Genomic DNA, 18,953 nt, shown 5'->3' with positions numbered 1-18,953 from the left:
TTGCGTGCGCAAGCAGTGATGACGTCGCCGCTGCTTTTTTGTATGGGTAAATTATTATATTTGAATACAAAATAAAGCATTTTTATTCATATACATGGCTCCATTTGTACAAACGATACACATTCATTTAATTTCTGAATTTCACATATTCAAATCTTCAGACATTTGCTCGTGGACAGTAAAATACTTTTGTAACGTGCACAGAGTTCACAGATAAATGTGCATGCATTTGTTAATTATTTTGAGTCTAATTTCAACCCATAATCCTAAACTAATAACGACTAGCAAGACAATAATTTTAATATGATATAGCATACATTATTTTAATATTTCAACTAAACTTACATTTCATTAATAAAATGACAAGGAATATAAAAACTACTCAATTATGAAAGAGGTAAAATGTGTATTCTTCTCATATTTCAACTTAAAAATATGTTCGTGGGTCATGGGATAAATTATACATATTTGAGTGGGTCGCAAAATAAAAAGTATAGGAACCAATGCAAAAGACCACTCAGCCCTATTATCATGCACTATGACGTTGGTAAGTTAGTAGTACCTGATCACTCCATCAGGATTGTTGAGTTCAGACATGGGCACTGGGTCCCATTTAAAGTGCAAGCCCCAGTTAAATCCCCCTCGTACAATGGGAGAGGGGCTGTAGACCAGCGTGTCGGCACTGATGATGTCAATAACAGGACACACCACGTTTTTTCTGTTTTCTTTTATAGGTGACAGCAGCGGCTGCAGCCATGCCTCATTCACCTCACAGTGACTGTCCAAAAACACCAACACCTCACCTGAGATGAAAAAAGAAAGGTTTTGAGAAACGTTGACCAGATGACAGTGTACACTAACAGCACAAATTCAGTTCTTAAGTGTATCCTGTAAAACACTTATTTCTTGATTGCATTATGCAAAAATTATAAAAATCTAAATACAAACTGCCAAAATCAAAATAGCTTTTATGCAGATGATGAAGGATTATTAGTGGATAGGGATGATCACTGCATAAAAAACACACTGACTACATTTACATGTACACTAATAATCTGATTTATCCAATAATCAAAATAAGGACTTAATCGCAGTAAGATGTTAACGTGACTGGAGCTATTAAAGGGATAGTTCACCCAAAAATGAAAATTCTGTCATCATTTACTCACTCTCATGTTGTTACAAACCCGCATAAATTTCTTTGTTCTAATGAACACGAAGGAAGATATTTTAAGAAATGTTTGTAATCAAACCGTTCGTGGACCCCATTCACTTCCATAGTAGGAAAAAATGATGGATTGGCGACGGGGGGTTCACACTGCATGACTTTATCATAGAAAGAATCGACGACAACTTTGTCCTGGTCTGCAAGCAACGTCTCACAACCTAACACACGCGAGAAGTGACGCAAATGAAACAACACAAGGTAACACGTGCAAGATCAGAGTTCTTACGTGAGACTGGGATTATTATTTAAAATGGAAGCCCGCAAGAAGCTTTGACCCCCAAAACCTGGTTCTTTTGACTAGTGTGATCCCTCTGCAACGTGCCCAGAAGTGGTTTGGTTAATAGTGCCCTGGCCGAATTGTAGAGGTAGACTTGGGCGCGGTTCAGTGTGCCAAATAAGTGTAATCAATGTGCTGTTCAGTGTGATCACATATTGCACCAGGGCACGGTTTAAAAGGAGAGAAGTAAATTGCACGAACACTCAATTTCACCTGCCTTTGTAAAAACCTTCTGATGCACGCAGCAGGGTTAGATTACTGTCTGAGCTGCACGCGTAACAAATCAACTCAGTCATGTAAGAGGGCTGTGTGTCATCGCGCACCAAACAACTCAGAATCAAAAACACAGAGTAAACATTACGATGGGTTCCAGTGTTAAGAAAGTGCTTTACTTCCTGTTTTCTTTAAAACAATCGCATCCTATGAGCATGCACGGGCTTGGATCGCTCAAAGTACAGTGTGAGTGCGTGCATCTGGGGGAGTGGGGACAATTGCGCTTGGGCAAGGTTCGGTTGGGTTAGGTTTAATATGAATGCGCCAAACAAAGTGTTTGCGATAGTTGTTAAAAAGCAATTTCTGTTAATTGCAGTGAATCACTAACTCGCCTTCAGCTTCATAACCTTTAACGACAACACACTAAACTAAAGGTACATACTATACACATATCACACAATATCTAAAGTTAGACACTATACACACACACACACTACTAAAAATGTGAAAACATAAAAGGGACTCTTACATAAAACTGACTTAAAGTTTTGACCTATCTTGAAGAATAAACACTGTTTAAAACATTAGAAACAATCACAGAAACTCTATTGGATTTAAAGGGAATTTTATTTGTTGTAATGGAAATTGTTGTCTCTGTGGGTCTCTACTGGTATGTGCAGGGTTATGGTGGGTGAGACCATTAAATCCTAGTGGAATAATGCCCAAAACACACTACAAAAGATAATTTTGTAACGGTTTAATGGTAAGAGCAAATGGTTCCTAAACATATTTAAAAGGGAAACCATTACAATTTCTGTGATGGTATCTTTTGTTCATAACTTTTTTTAAGTCAGTTACATTTAAATGGGTCCTTTTATGCCTTTTCACATTTTAGTTAAGCAGGGAATAGATGAAATCATTTGTAAGACAAAGTTGGAAAAGGAGTCTATGCAACCAGCCATGGTGGCCATATTACTGACAAATTCAGTGGTCTAAATGTGCTTTAAACACAGCCCAAAGCTGAGTTCAAAATGCCCCCCTATACATTACTTTAATAATATATTTGCATTTGAAGATGTGAATGACAATGAGTGACTGAATTCTTACTCTGTGTGCAAAGGAAGGGCAGTGGGCACCATCTAGTGTTAAGAAGGAGAAATGTACTTGGCAAAGCCTCAAAGTGAGTGTACATCGGTACATTCTGCGGTGCACCGTGGGATTCAAAAAGTACACTGTATAATGGTTCCGGACACCACTACAAACGGTAGGCTTAAATAATGCACAATATAAGGGAAAAGGTGTTTGGATGATAACACATTAAACAACTTTTGTGTGACAGTCTCTTTGCTAAAACTTTGACTAAACATAACCTTTTAAATAATTACAGTATGTTGCGATATGCATACTGCATTGTGCACATATGCAATATTTTTGTAATTTAGATATATTTTATTTTGTTCCCCCATTATCTAATTTTGCATTCTTAATCAATTTAATGCTCATTGTTCAGCTCGAAGTGTGAATATATGCTCCTGTGAACAGCTTCTTGATCTCAACACCAATGTTTGGCTTTTAGAAGATATTTCTAAATTAAATCACGCATCATTGTTGTTAAAGTCTAAATTGAGTTACAAGGCTTTGATTATGCAAGCCAACAAATTTCGGACTTAAGTCCAAGTCATACACGTCGAGTCAACAACCCCTTTTAAAATACTGTAATGTCTCTTCTTGCATTGCCAAACCTGTAGCGTGAGACGCTCCAATCATCCTCCCACGAATCAGCCCCTCTCTCCTCTCATTACGAACCAGCTTCACCTTCTTCTGCAGGTGTTGTTGAATGTAAATGTCTAGATCCTCCTTCAGATCATCTGTCAAACACACAGCATCACATCAGTCAAACAGACAGCAGCTTGTCACTGATATTCTTTCTTATCTTTTACTTAGGAAAACCTACAGAGCCGGCTTCCTAAGCAGAATTTTAAGGCATCATATTGCAAACATAAAGTTTAGTTTCTATCAGCAGGCAGAAAAGGTGTCTGCACTGATGTTTCTCCTCTCTGCACTAATGTCTAAGAGAGTTGCACACCGGACGAGAAGCACAGCACCACTGTGTTTGTCTGGTGTGCGATACGAGACATGGAGCGACGCTTCTCTTATGGTGTGAAATCCCCTTTAAAAAAGAAAATGTCAGAAAGGGAAGATGTTTTTAAATATTTATTTATGCAGTTTTTTCATTTATGTACATTTTACTTAAAAAAAGCAAGGAAGGAGTACCCAAGTGATGCCCTGTATCTGTTTTTCTTGAAAAGGTGTGCAACCACTTGCAATCGGGCGATCGTCCAACCAGAGGGGAAATGCCCCATTGGTTAGGAACCACTGAATTAAGTAAGACATTAAAAATAAGAGGTTGGGTTGTAAATGCCCATTCAAGATGTTACACATTAAGCTTTTCACCTGGTGGTCAAAGGGTCACTTCAAGTTTGTGTTAAAGCCTTAAACAAAATGATGTGAAAACTCAGCACTTTGCATGAGAACTTTTTGTGTGGTGCAGATTCTATTTTGGCTAGGATGACTCCTGAACAACTAACTGCCAATTAAAACAGTAAAGTGCTCACTAAAAGTCTAAATATTGTAACTATGTCTCGTCTGACAACTGGAGATTTTTTAAAGAAGTTTGGTAGCTTGCCCAGTTCACTATGGTCGTCCACAAGTATTATCTCATGAAGCAGGTAGTTTGGTGTGCGATCCAGCACGCTGTGAACAGTCCTCAGGAGGGCAGAGAAGGCCTCATTGAAGAAACATATCACTATGCTGGCTGTTGGCAAGGCCATGGGGTAGATCCTGCCTCTACACCTGTAGGGAATAAACACAACACAGCATGTTTTAGACTAAATCTTACTTACACTTTGAGCTCATAAAATCCTCCATGGCTCCATAAAAGTTATGCTTTAACCGAATGACACCCCCCTGCGAGTCATCTTTAAACTCTTTTACAATGAAATGTAACATATTTAACTCAGATTATGATACAACAGGGCTGATGATTCAACCGAGTTAACGATGCATACTTATCGTTCCTGGTGTCGGGCACGTCTCTGTGATAGCCCAGACGGTTACTGATGAGCACGTTGAAAGCGTGTTTGTGATAGCCCAGGTCACGCACTTCTTGATCCTGCTTGTTAAAAATCATTCCTAAAAAAATCAAAACATCAAAAAGACTCAGAAAAAGTGTCATAATGGGGCTATTTGTACTTTATAACACAGTATGGGTGAAAAAGCATGTTGTCATGGCAACTGTTAAATCTGAATTCAGAATTATCATGGAGATTACAAAACAGGGTTTTTGGAAGTGGATCTATAATGTCATTTATAAATGGCAAAGGCCGCAAAGTCGCTACACCAGTGGCTTGCGATGACCTTTTTAAACAAGTATGCTGAGTGACACAACGTCATGTTAAAATTGTGCCCAGTTAAGACTGTACGCTTAATTTCTTTCTAATGAGCTTAACACAGCTACTCAGTTACTTACTTTCATAACACAAAACAACACAGTTAAAAGTAGTTGTAATATGTTGGACCTTACATTGAAAGTAGACTATATTGTACTGTTGAGACTTAACAAGCATCTGTAAGAGCTGCGATTATGTTGTTTAGATTGAGTCAGGTCAGATACACGAAAGATTCATTTAAAACATTTCTATTTTAATTTTGCTAAGTTGCACGAGTTGCCACAGAAGCTAAATTTTTTTAATTAACTGTAAACAGTACGACATCTGCTTGATCTAAATCAGAAATAAATTGCTTAAATGTATGCTAGACTTTTTTATAAGGAATTTAAAAATAAGTATAACCAAATAGGCATAAATATAATATAAATTTATAATAAATACAAAATATAAGCATTCTTTTAAAAGATACATTGAAATTATGTAAACTGGTGATATTAAGAAACGCATACAGTAGCCCAGTGGATCTCAACTTTAGTCCTTTTATAATGTGTATATTATATATTGATGTATATATATTTTATAATGTAATTTATACATTTATTAGTTTTTCTGTTTCGGTGTTTCCCTTATCCAAATTGACCCCGATGACGCAATTAGCGCGACAACAACAAAACAACGCAGACAAAATGTCAAAAAGAGCCAGATGGACTGTACAGCAGGAGGAGATAAAGAGTGTTTGTACAACTATGAACGTGTCATCGCCACTGTACCATGATAGGATAAAAAGGAAGCAGCCTGGAGAGAAATCGTGCTGGAAATACAAATGCCAGGTACTCGTTTGTTTTTTCCTATTTTTATACTCGAGACAAGTCATGATTTAATGAACGTTAGATGTTTCGGTTTAGTAGCCTTCGCTTCAGCATGTGTTCACCCGTCGCCAATCCTAAAGGACTATTTAAAATCGCACAGTGTATACAGGGCTTAAGTGTGTATGAGTTACCAAGCTCTGGAGAGAAGTCTGGTTTGGCAGCCCCTATAGCATGACCTATGTGAGCTTTTCCTCCGTCTATACGCTGGACCGCCGGGTCTCGGGTGAAACGAGGCTGAAAGCGATGCTGCCCCTGGACGGGCACATTTCTGATGGACAGGCGGCTTTGCTGGGTGAGATTGAAGTACAGGAACAGAAGAATCGACCAGGTCACAGAGGTGAAGAGGCAACCATAGCAAAAGTAGCGCAAAGTAACGCTGCCCATGGTAATGCTAGCATCTTCGGCTGGCCATTATCAGGCCCCTGAAAGACAAACATCAAGTATCAATATATTCTGAAAGCCAGTTTGGACATCAAATGATGTGACATCAAATGATTTGAATCAGGGAGGTGTTAAGAACCAGCCCACCTTCCACAGATAAATATGACACTATGTGACTACATAACATGACATGATTGTTATGTTATTTGTTTACATTTGCAAATGCAACTTGCAAAAAATAAGTGAAAGAAAAAAGCCTGCTATGTAAAAAAAAGAAACGGGTGTCTAACAAATGTTTGCTGTAATTGTGGCATGCAGTGTTTCCCATACATAGGCTCTACTTGGGCGCTGCGCCCAGGTAAATTGCGACCCGCCCAAGTAAAAAAAAAATCACTTTACGAATTTCCGTATTTCTGAACTCAACTGGATGACCCGTGTTTTGGAGAGAGAGAGAGAGAGAGAGCGCGAAAGAGAGAGCGCGAGAGAGAGAGCGAGAGAGAGAGAGAGCGCGAAAGAGAGAGCGCGAGAGAGAGAGCGCGAGAGAGAGGTGGGGGTCGGGTGACCGTGAAGATGATGCACGCGTCATAAACTCATCATCCAGCGCGGCAAACTGGATCAACTGCAGCAGCACATACGGAGCAGCCAGGGAACACACTGCGACCAAAATGGTCGCATATGCTTATGTGCATATGTGTTTATAGCATCTAAGTTGGCTTCATTTTGCGTGCAAGCACGTTGTGTCTCTCCGGTTGAGTGTCCGTTCACGTGCTCTCTGTTTCTCAATGAATTGGGCGCTTACCATTAGAGGACGCGGGACCCGTACGGTTCCGGGTTTATATTTTAAATGGTCAGATGGGTCCGGGTCGGTCCTAGTTCATTACTTCGGGTCCCAAGTCTGATTAATATTGTGTGTAAAACCCGAGTCGATCGGAGAACGGCCGTGAGCGCTACCGCGCTAAAGCTCGAGTGCTGTTTTAGCGTGCCTCCGGTTTCTATGGCGATAGCAACTGGCTCTTGTCACGACCACGCGCCGCTTCATTTTCTTTATCCCATTTTTTAATAGTCTTACTATTAATAGACAATATCTTTACTAAAATCTAAACAGTTTGCACAGAGATTGTAGCAAAAAGCAGTGCTAATACTGAATGAGCAAAGCTCTAGCTGACTCAGGATATAAAAAACGCAAAGCTGTAATGTAAAGTCTGTCATCGGGACAGCACAGCAAGTAGACTTTTAAATCTGAAATAATTAGTGGATTAAGCTTTTTTTAATCGGCAAAAGAGAAATAGAAAGCAGTAAAAGTGCCTATCTTATAGAAGTTATTACCATTATAACATCAGTCACATTTATAATCTATAGACCTGCACTGTCTAAATAGGCTATAGTATACATAGTATTGTATATATTTGAGTTTGATAAAAGGGGTCATCAAATTGCTTCATATATCAGTGCAAAAACATCAAGTTTTTTCGTGGTGCTTTGACAAACAGTGTCAGCTTTGTTTATGGCAAAAAAAGTTTGGGGTGGTTAGATTAATGAACTATAATGTGAAATTAATATGAATGTTTTATAAATCAAAGTATTGTGTTGTGTCACACATTATTAGTTCTTTGTTACATGTATAGTAGACCATTTTTGTCGGTGGATAATAATGATTGCCCTTTTCACCAGCTACCACCACAAGTAAATTTCAGATCTGTGGGAAACACTGGTGGCATGTTAGTCATTACCACTGCAGACAGCTTTGTGATAGTAGCTGTCTGGCTACACATTAATAAACCAAAAGATGCATTAGGACAAACTTTTTGATGGATGTTCTCAACTTTCTCTGTATTAGGGTCAGTGACAAAAACGTTTTGGCAAAATTAGAAATTCAAAAATCTTGTTTTAAAAGCATGCATCAGGTTTATTTTAATGCACATAGTGTATTTATGTTAATTTTATGCAATCAAAAAATACATTTGCACCATTTTTATTAAAGTTAAGACTGAATGGACCTGAACATTTCAAATGGTGTAACCGCAAATTGCACCAAGGAATGAGAAATATTAAATATTTTATCCACATTGATGGCATGTAAACTTAATCATCAAAAATTTCATTTTAAAATATCATTTTGTTTCTAAATGTAAACTTTAATGCGTTTTTGTAATATTTGTCCATGTTTTCTAAATAATCTTTGACAAATGATGTAAAAAAATCATATTACACTAAACTAGATGATTACATTTTATTCCACTTTTTTATGAATATATTCATATTTTTTATTAAAAAATTACTAGTTACACCAATTGACACAGACCAGTTAAACCACATTGACATTTTTGCAATTATCCCCCAAATATTCTTTCAAAATGAAAACCAGAAATTGTAGACTTAACATTTTCAAAAACAGAAAATGTATGCAAGTAATCTGCAAATTTAACACTTTTACATTTAATTGAACCATATGGACACAAAATAATTAACGTCACGTCATTGACCTATTGAACAAAACGCTGCAGGGCCCACATACCTGTAAACACACATAAGACTTAATTCTGTCACTTGGGCTCAATATTAGTAACATAGAAATATTACTTCAGAGCGATATGGCACTTAATGGCACTGGATTAAATGGTTATTGTAATGTAAGTTAAGGGTTTTTAATAACTATTTTTGTCTTGCAACAATGTGAGTGAATTTAAACTAATGCTTGCGTATGTGTATGGTCATGTGCGTGTGTTTTTGAGTGCACCTTCGCACCTGTAGCCTTCACTGATTAATTAGTCATGGTCAGACAGTATGTTTGATAAATAAAATATCTCTCTTATTCTCTCTCTTTCACTTTGCCAGTATCAGCCAGAAGAGGATATACACCAGGAGAGTCAAGAGAAAAGTCAACAAACATTAACAAAACTAACCTAAAGCTCTTAAAAGACACAGTGTTGAAATGTTTTAATAAAATAATTAATGTTAAAGTGTAATTGTTCTTTTTTTACACACTGTGGTACTGACTTTGGTACCGAGTACTGTGTATTTTTGGTATCATCACATCCCTACTAATAACTGCTTTCCACACCCATTGTGTAACCGTTCTATTAATTTGCTGGTACATAATAACAACACATAAAATCTGGAATGTTAATGATCTTATCTTATTTTTGATCTTATGAGGCTAACATTTTATATGTAATGTTGGTCATCTGTTATTTAAAAGCATGACATCAATCATTAACATGAACTTTAAGCTTTGAATAACAGAGATTAAATTAAACAGACTAAATCTCATGAGACTACACTCATATCATTACCCAAAACAGACAGGTTACTTTACTCAACTCTTCAGATTAAGACTGGTTAATAGTGTCATGGTTAAGAGCATCATTGTCTGTTGTGGAGTATATCTTTCTAACCTGGACGTATCGATCAACATAATACATGTCTGTTGTAAAAGTACTGTTTTTTAAAGTGGACTTGATTATTGTAGAAGAAATGCTTTTTAAAAGCAACCTATCCAGACATTCAGTGGCCTCTGTAACACGAGAACCCATCTGAAACCCTCATATGGAATTTCAGAAGAGCTCCTTTTCATGTTTAATTAATGACTTATCGTCTTTAAGGGAAACTCACTACCTCCACTTTCCTTTAAATGAAGATGTGCATCAAATGCCACGCAAAAACACACAAAGATGTGCCTAGCTCGCGTGTAAACAAAACTAACACAAACCATTAACCTTCAGAGTCAAATAAGTTGGATGGATGACATCATATCTTACCCATCTAAATGAAATGTAAGTTTGAAAAACATGTGGTCACTAAAATGGTGTCTACCCATCCACAAATACAGATTTTTTTTTAATGTTATAAAAAGCCCGCAAAGGCTTTATAGGAAAAATCTACAGTACATAAGACATTTATCATAATTTGGGCTGCACCATAGACTGTAAAAAAAGATGGACGACGCCTGTTCGCTCTCTTCCATTGTTGAAAAGTGAAGCCGCCAGTGTCCCGATATGGCGCTGACATCTTGGGTCTTGAGTCTGCGCAATAGCGATTTCGGGACCAGTCATGCGCAGTAGTGAGCAGGAAGGGAAGCCGGGAAGTCAAAACCCCGCCCTCGCTCTCGTAGAATGCGCATATCACACGATATCACAGCTGTCAATCATGACTTGACACCACCGTTTTTATATCATTAAATAACTAACTAAACACAAACCTATTTTAAAAACAAACATTTGAATTTACATCAGCGTGATAAAAACTACAGTAAATGACAGAAACCAGCTTCGGAAAAAAGATAATTGAAGTGTAATTAATTTTTTTAGTTGGTCTCAAGTCCCATTGAATAACATGGGGAGGCGGGGTTTATGACCTATACTGGGACCAGTCACTGGGGGGCGATCGAGACGTTTTGGCTTCACTTTTCAGGGCTTGTGCGGCACGCTTGGGCTGCACATTTAAAGCACATGCGATTGTCACGCGTCTCAGTAAAGCCGGTTCCTTGATTAGTAATAAATCGCCATCAGCTGCTTTCAGATGGAGCAGCATTTACTACACAGAGCCGTAGTTCACTGTTAAGCAGGGGAATATCATGTAATAATACAGCTCTGTGTAATAAATGCCGCTCCATCTGAAAGCAGCTGATGGCGATTTATTACTAATCATGTAATCAAGGAACCGGCTTTACCGACGAGATGCGCGTGAAAATCGCATGCAATTTATTTTGCAGCTCTAATCATAATACCCCCATCAACACATAAAGGGTAAATGCTCAATTTTCAAAGACTGGAGTATTTTAAATTACTTCATATATATGCCTCTTAAAATTTTAGTTTACCCCAAAATTCAAATTTTATCATAAATCACTTAACCTTGTGTTGTTCTAACCCTCCAAGTCCTTCAATTTTCTTCAGAACACATTTTTTTATATTTTTATGAAAACAGGGAGGCTTGTGAATTAGATTTACACAATCCTAGAAAAGAATGAAAGACATTGCCAAAAAGGTCCATCTTCCATCAGTAGTTCAAAATTAATATTATGAAGCGACGAGAACACTTTTGTGCGCAAAGTAGGGCTGTAACGATTAATCGTGCAAATGTGCGTTTTCTCAATTAATGAATTTGAATGAATTATGGTGAAATGCCGCCACATCCAAAAGCTAGAGGGCGCTCTCATTGACATTCAGAAACTCCAATTGTGCCACAGAAGAAGTAGCATTACAAACCATATTCCAGGAAATATCTACATGAATATTATATTGCCGTTCTTCAGATTGTTTCAGGTATTTTCATGATGATAAAGAATATTTTAAATGATTTTGTTAAACGAGTGATTATAAACGACTCCAACTCATAATTAGAGATCGACCAATATGTGACCAGTCACGGAAAGTAGGGACACAAGTCGGATCTGGGGCATTTTAAATTATTCATAGATTCTGAAAGTGCAGTTTCTAAGCTTTCTAACGATGTGTAACACATGGAAATCTGATAAGATTTGGAGAAGTTGTGGCCATTTGAATGTAACACATTCAAGAAGGAGAATGCTGAGAAATTTGAGAAAGAAAAAAGTTAACACTTTCCCTTTTCCCTGGCTGGAGAGACAATAGGGCTCATTTACATTTCATTTAGCTAAGCCATACCCCCTGTAAAGCCGTTTTGAGATACAGAGATACATCATATGTAGTATTTTTTTACAGAAGTCCGAATGAACAACATCAGGCATGTGATTGGCTAAGGACAAAAAAGCAGGAAAATATATTAAGACCCCCCCCCCCCCCACACACACACACACACCAATCAAACTGGTGGCGGATCTATACGGATAGTAAAGCAGGACCCATAACAACTTATTTAAACAAAAACACATTTTAATTTATTTTACAGCTAGATGTGCAACATGCAACTTTTTTGTACAGTATGACACATAACAACTTATTTGGTGGATGTGTAACAGTGGGAATCAAAAGCAAGTGTCTTGTCCACTGCTCCATCACCACCTCTCTCTATAACAACAACCTTGACAAAAAATATGTTTTAACTTATTTTTGTTTTACATTTTTACCCAACTTTAAAAGCTAAATGTGGCACATGCAAATGTTCATGTCAAAAGAAGGCTTATTTTGCAGACATCCATATAAAATGTAGGCAATGGCTTATAAAGAACGAATAAATCTTTAGATTTTTTTCATATCCACTTAGGTTCCTCAGCTTGCACTCTAGCATTTGTGTGATCCAGGTAACGTGAGCTTTGCATAAAAAATGGTTATCATTCGCATGGCTACTTTTACTTTTATATTTTAAAATGATAGTTCACCCATATGAAAATGATGTCATTATTTACTCACTCTAATGTTGTTACAAACCTGTATAAATTTTGTTGTTCAGATGAACACTCCGGAAAATATTTTAAGAAATGTTTGTAACCAAACTGTTTATTGACCCCATTTACTTCCATAGTATTCTTTTTTTCCTACTATGGAAGTGAAGGGGGTCCACGAACGGTTTGGTTACAAACGTTTCTCAAAGTATCTTCCTTTGTGTTCATCAGAACAAATACATTTATACAGGTTTGTAACAACATGAGGGGAGTAAATGATGACAGAATTGTCATTTTTGGGTGAACTATCTCTTTAAGTAAATTTCCAAGCCTGTACTTTGGTACTTTTACTTGAGTAAAGAAGTTAAATCAGTACTTCTACTTTTACCAGAGTATTTTTTTAATACAAATATCTGTAAAAATGTGCTACACAGGACCTTTAGTTATAATAAAGTGTCTTAAAGGTCTCTTTTCCTAATTTTAAACCCCTGTAGATGAGTCACTTTGTTAGCTGTTAAACATAAACAATAGAAGGTTGACACTAATAAATAAAAGTAATTGTACAAAAAAGTACAGGTGCTATTTATTTTAATCAAACTGGTCAACCTTAAAACTTTTAAAACACGAAACATTTGAAACAAACGATGATACAGAGGCCGTTTCTCAATCCTAGGCTGCAGCCATCCGGAGGTCGCATTTCTAAGCTGCATACGTCATCAAGACTAATCAAGATTCACAATATTCACAACTATAAAGTTTACTATTATTCTTAGTTAATCGTAAATTGTCGTAATATGTTTATGACTTCCGAATGTAATGCTCAGTTGGGTTAAACCAGGCTCGATGACGTATGCAGCCTTCCGATTGAGAAACGTTCAGAGGTAACTTTTTTCGGAACCAATATTGTTGCATCCTCCCTCTCTCAGTCGCCACCATGATTTTCTGCAATGTTGTTCGTTTTTCCTCTCATTTCTGTGAAAATTGCCGCTCCAAATCCACCAAGTAAACCGACGTATATGTTTGCCGCTTTGTAGGCTACAGGTTGCTGGTCAAAACTAGGGCTGGGCGGTATGACGGTATATTCCGTTACCGCGGAATAAAATGTCAGACGTAACAGATTTTTCTATTCCGTCTATTCCGCGGAATGCACATAAGTGGGCGTGGCTAACTCTGCCCTCCAGCATGTTAGACTGAGTGTGACGGAGAAACATGTAAAATAGTTCACTTATAAAAAAAATTATTTGTGTAATTTTTATAATAAGTGCCAGTGAATCCACTGCGGGTCACGCAGCGAGACTCTTGTCTTGCTCGCGCTCTCTCTCTCTCTCGCACGCGCTCTCTGGCTCTCTATGCTTATGCGGCAGACGGCTGGTCTCTCGCGTGCAGAGATCTCTCTAGGCAAGCGCAAGAAGCTGCGACGCCAAATAAAGAGTTCTTCTCGCACATAATGCTAATAGTTGTAAAGTTTTCTGAACTTTAAGCAAGCTAAGACAAAACTCGCGTTTATTTCAGTGACACGTGTGCTGCTGGAGCAATGTAGTTTGACGCGCCATTTGCTTATACTAACATATTTGTTAGGAAAGACGAGAAAGAGATGCAAATGTTAAGGTATAATAGAAAGTAAAGGGCGTCAAGACCTTAAAACAAACTTTATGATCATCACATCATAGCACCTGTCACATTTATAATATCTAGAGCTTCTTCTCTCATATACAGGTATTTATCCTGTCTGTAGGTTTTTGCATATATTTATACCTGTTCATTTTACATATTGCATATGTTTAATGTAATGTATGCATACATACAAAATACAATGAAACCATACTATAGCTTCAATAGTTTATAAAATTAATAACTCAATTAAAAACAAGATTCTGTCTAATCAAGACTTATCTGTTGTTATCTTCTGGGCATTTTCTCTTTAACATTATTAACTTTAAATTGCTCATATTTTAAAACTGTGGTGAGCATTTAGTTAAAAGCTATAGTGAGTGGTGTATTTCTGTACATTTTTATCATCAAAAACAATGTATACCGTGAAATATTCCGTTCCGTGAAATAAAATGACTCATTCCGTGAAATAGATATTTGGTCATTCCGCCCACCCCTAGTCAAAACAACGATATTATATCCCAAAAAAAGGCACTTAAGCCTCCTGTTTTACTCTATAAACTATTTATAACAAGCAGCCAACTCCGCTATACTTTTCTCTCTTTCCCGCTCCGTTACCTGGCAACCGCAAGCGCGAACTTTGGATCAGTCTATTTTTGACAAAATGATAGGGGAGTTTGGAATGGTCCATGTATTGGGAATATAGTTTCTACATTATTCATTAAATTAATATTATAAAACGGGCAGTTCTGGTTCTTCATTCTGATTGGTTGAAACGCGTTCTAAGCCGTGATAAAATACACCGGTAACCTCACGGTTCAGACCACATTACATAAGTATTAGGGCTGGGCAAAAAAATCGATTTTGCGATTAATCGTTTTTTAAAATGTGGTCGATTCAGAATCGATTCTCAAAGAGCAGAATCGATTTTTTTCATTCATATTTATTTCTGCAAACATTGAACGAAAGATTAACGTTATTCGAATTACTAGTCTTCTTCACTAGATGTCACCCTATTTTTTGCTTTGCGCGAGGTTACCAAGAAGCGAGAGGCAAGCCTGTCATTCATTAATTCAGTGCTTAAAATGCCGGTTTCAGGTGCTTCATCGATTTTAATAATTCATTACCCACTTGAAACCTGCTGTTCACTGTTATTTTTATTAGTATAGTATTTGTATTTAATCTATATTTATTGAGTTGAATCGAGAATCAAGTATAAAAACTGCCCCGAGAACCGGAATCGAAAATTTAATCGAGAATCGAAATCGAATCGATTTGACAGCTTGTGAATCGGAATTGAATCGATCTGGAAAATCTGAATCGATACCCAGCCCTAATAAGTATCACTGCGCCACTGTTGCTGCGTACTGATTTATGAAAATAAACAACAGTGTCTTTAATCATATTTTTAATTTGTCTACAATTGCACAATTAATGGCGATATCCAGTAGGGCTGGACCAGAAAATTCGAATATTCGTTCCGTGGGTTGACATTCGATTTTCAGTTTTGAGATTCGAATATATATATATATATATATATATAAATATTTTTCAGCGTTAATGCAGAGCTTTTGCCAAGCAGGAAGTGCGCTTCACGCTCCCGCTCTGTAGGTGGCGCAGAGAGACCAACATCCATAGTCAACAGCCATCAAACAGCACCAGTGGAAGAGATCGCCTCGAACGGAAAGCGCGCTTCCTGCTTTGGCATTCACGCTAATAGTGTTGTTAATAACGTTCAGTTTCTTGCAAAAACTGATTGATTTGCTTCACAAGACGTCAATATGTCACACAGAGTTATGGGGGATTACTTTAGTATTGGATATATATGCTTTAGCTCTTAAAGTGTGCGGATCGGTTGACTTGCATGACGGAGCACTGGGGTTTCTGCAAAATATCTTCTTTATTGTTCTGCTGATGAAAAAAACATATTGATGGTGTAAGTGTTATAAATAAACTTGATTTTGAAAGTATGCTACCGTTTTATTACAGTTTGTTGAACTTCGTTCATTTATTTTCGTTGTTTTATTTAAATAGCCTACCCTACGTTGTCAGTAATTACTGTGCTGCTAATTTCTGATACGGGAATGTTTATTTGTTAGAAAAATGTTAGGCTACCTTATTAAAAGTATTGCTCTTGTGTTTTGTTTCACTAATGCTGTTCTCGCAGGACGCGTGACAGGCACGCCGCTTCCAGCTTGCGCTGTTCTGTAGTATTTTTAAAGTTTATTTCTTAAAGTTGATTCTAAACGTGTCACATGTCCATATTGCACGAAAAAAAAGGCACTACACTCCCTTGAGTCCGCAGCAACACATCCGCCACATAATAAAACTGTAGATAAACAGACACACACACACAGATTCCTGCCTTTATTAAAGAGAAAAATATGTTCAGCCCCTCCTTCCGAAGCTTCGAATATTCGATTTTATTTCTACTAGAGCTTCGAAGCTCAAAAAATGGTATTCGGAACAGCCCTAATATCCAGATAACTGTCAATAAATGAAGAGTTTGGTTCCAAAACGCAATAAATCCATTTTGACAAATTTCGGTAAAAACGTGTTTTCTATACCAAGAAAGTGACAAGATGAAAACCACTATTTTCTGTTACAAACTTTCCCATAGCATCTTTAGGTTATAAAAACATAAGAAATTCAAATCCATAACTTGATTTTCAAAGATTTATTATAAAAACTAATTATTTTTTCCACAAAATGCAATAAATCCATGACAGTTTTTTATTTCAAAATGCTATAAATCTATTAAATCAATGTATAAATGTGCATTCATCTTTACCATTTTATATTTATTTAGTTGACTAGTGGTATACAATGATTAAAATATAAACATTAATGGCATTAACCAAAACACTTACTTTGTTATATTAAGAACACATTGCTGCGGTTATATTTGACATCGTCTCTTTACATTTTCACAGCGATCAGCTGTAAAATGTTTTGGTCCCGCTCGATTTTCGTTGACTTTGAGTAAAATAATGTAAAGTTTTCATAAGATCCTCTGGGGTCAATGTTTTAGCATGAGAAGCTTGATGCTGTCTGGAGAACAAGCAGCCGAGTGCCTCTCGCGGAAATTATTAGATGTTGATGGCTTACGTTTCTTTCCCGTCACAGAAAACCATCACAGGTTTAGCAATGCTATTAAAGTATTATTTTGTTTTGTTTGTTGATCACGAAGTACAAAGTAGATGAGGAAAATTAGGATTCCGTGTACTCAGCGCGCCGCCATGTTTGTTTACATTAGGGATGTTAACCGATGACCGTTTGACCGATGGTTGACCGTATCAACGTTAACCGGTCAAAGTTGTCGGTTGTCGGTTAAAAAAAGGGATCTGTAAATTAAGCTATTATAGACAGTGGACTAAACCCTACTACAGTTAGTCATCTCTTTCTTTCCAAGATCATGTTGTGTGAAGTGAACAAATCCCTCACACTCAGTTTTTCATAACTGGTCTGTTTGTACTTTATAAACCAATAAAAAAAACATTTGGCGCGAGGTCACTGCGTTTGGTTTCGCATGCTCACAAGGTTTGCGAAAAGTAAATGCTACAGGCTATTTTTTGATAAATTCCTTTATTCGAATAGTAAATAAAATACAACAATAAAATAATTTAAATTAAAGTCTCTCCTGGTTGTGTTTCAAATTATTAACATTTATGTATTTTAGGCTAACAGTAAAGTGCAGAGTAAGTTTTGTTTCTGTAAATCCTCAGCCATGATTTTTACCACTTTATTAAGTTTTGCTTTGTAGAAAGCATTCCTTTTAAAGTGAATTTCGTTTTGTATAAATTGTATCTTAATTTTAATAAATGTTTCATCAACCAAATGCATGTATTTAATAAATAAAAAGCAAATATAGCAGAGTATATAATTACCGGTCCGTGCATGAAGGCGCCGGCACGGCGCGTTCACTTGCATTGAATTGTTAATTAGAACACACCCCATCATAAATAAATAAAACTCAGCGTAGGCCTATATGCCTCATACAAGCATTAAATATCTTTGCTGCATTTGTTCTAGAACAAAAACAGTGCGAGACCTGCTTTGGCCGGTGCTTTTACACATTCTGAAGGTGCCCGTTTAATCCATTGGTTTTATCGTGTTGCAGTCTATTAGGCAACATTCCGCATAAGATGGGTTTAGATTTGGAAATACATTACATCTATATTTCAGTGGTAACAGAAAAGGTGATGATGATCATCCTATGTCTTTATTATTACTACCCCACTAAAGCGCAGTCTCTTCTGAGCTGTCATTTTCTTAAATGAGCCGCGGCAATTATCAAATGAGCTTCACAAACGCCTTTATTTTCAAGTTCAACGCGATCACCTAGTACCTAAACTATTTCGAAACTAAGCACGGCGCCGCGTTTGCGGGACTTATGTTTCGCGCTGTAGGGGATTTAAAAAGTGTTGTGAGGTCTGTGTGTGTGTGTGTGTGTGTGAGCCGGAGGCAGAGCGCAGAGAGATGCAAGTTGCGAAATTGCAGGCGCGGCTGGAAATGGTAGGTATGTGACAATGAAATATAAATACTAGAAATTCATATATAATTATAGATTATAGATAATAATACCATATAGATAATAAAAAGAACTTTAACATGGTTTTTAAAT

The 18,953-nt window shown here is 37.0% G+C and overlaps 1 protein-coding gene across 1 annotated transcript in view; it reads right to left on the bottom strand.

The window, feature by feature from the left end:
- The window catches only part of galnt11 (UDP-N-acetyl-alpha-D-galactosamine:polypeptide N-acetylgalactosaminyltransferase 11 (GalNAc-T11)), a 48,381-nt gene that overhangs the window by 14,442 nt on the left and 14,986 nt on the right, over window positions 1-18,953 (bottom strand). The window contains exons 2-6 of the mRNA XM_065287962.1: window positions 6,168-6,458; window positions 4,787-4,910; window positions 4,405-4,571; window positions 3,461-3,586; window positions 563-803 (exon numbers count right to left, since the gene is read on the bottom strand). Of these exons, the coding sequence (XP_065144034.1) occupies window positions 563-803; window positions 3,461-3,586; window positions 4,405-4,571; window positions 4,787-4,910; window positions 6,168-6,420 (911 nt within the window). The 5' untranslated portion in view covers window positions 6,421-6,458. The remainder of the gene's footprint in view (window positions 1-562; window positions 804-3,460; window positions 3,587-4,404; window positions 4,572-4,786; window positions 4,911-6,167; window positions 6,459-18,953) is intronic.

This window comes from Paramisgurnus dabryanus, chromosome 22, assembly GCF_030506205.2.
Source record: "Paramisgurnus dabryanus chromosome 22, PD_genome_1.1, whole genome shotgun sequence".
Classification (NCBI taxonomy): Eukaryota; Metazoa; Chordata; class Actinopteri; order Cypriniformes; family Cobitidae; genus Paramisgurnus; species Paramisgurnus dabryanus.
Note: the sequence above shows the minus strand (reverse complement) of the source record. Positions and strands in the feature narration are given on the sequence as shown.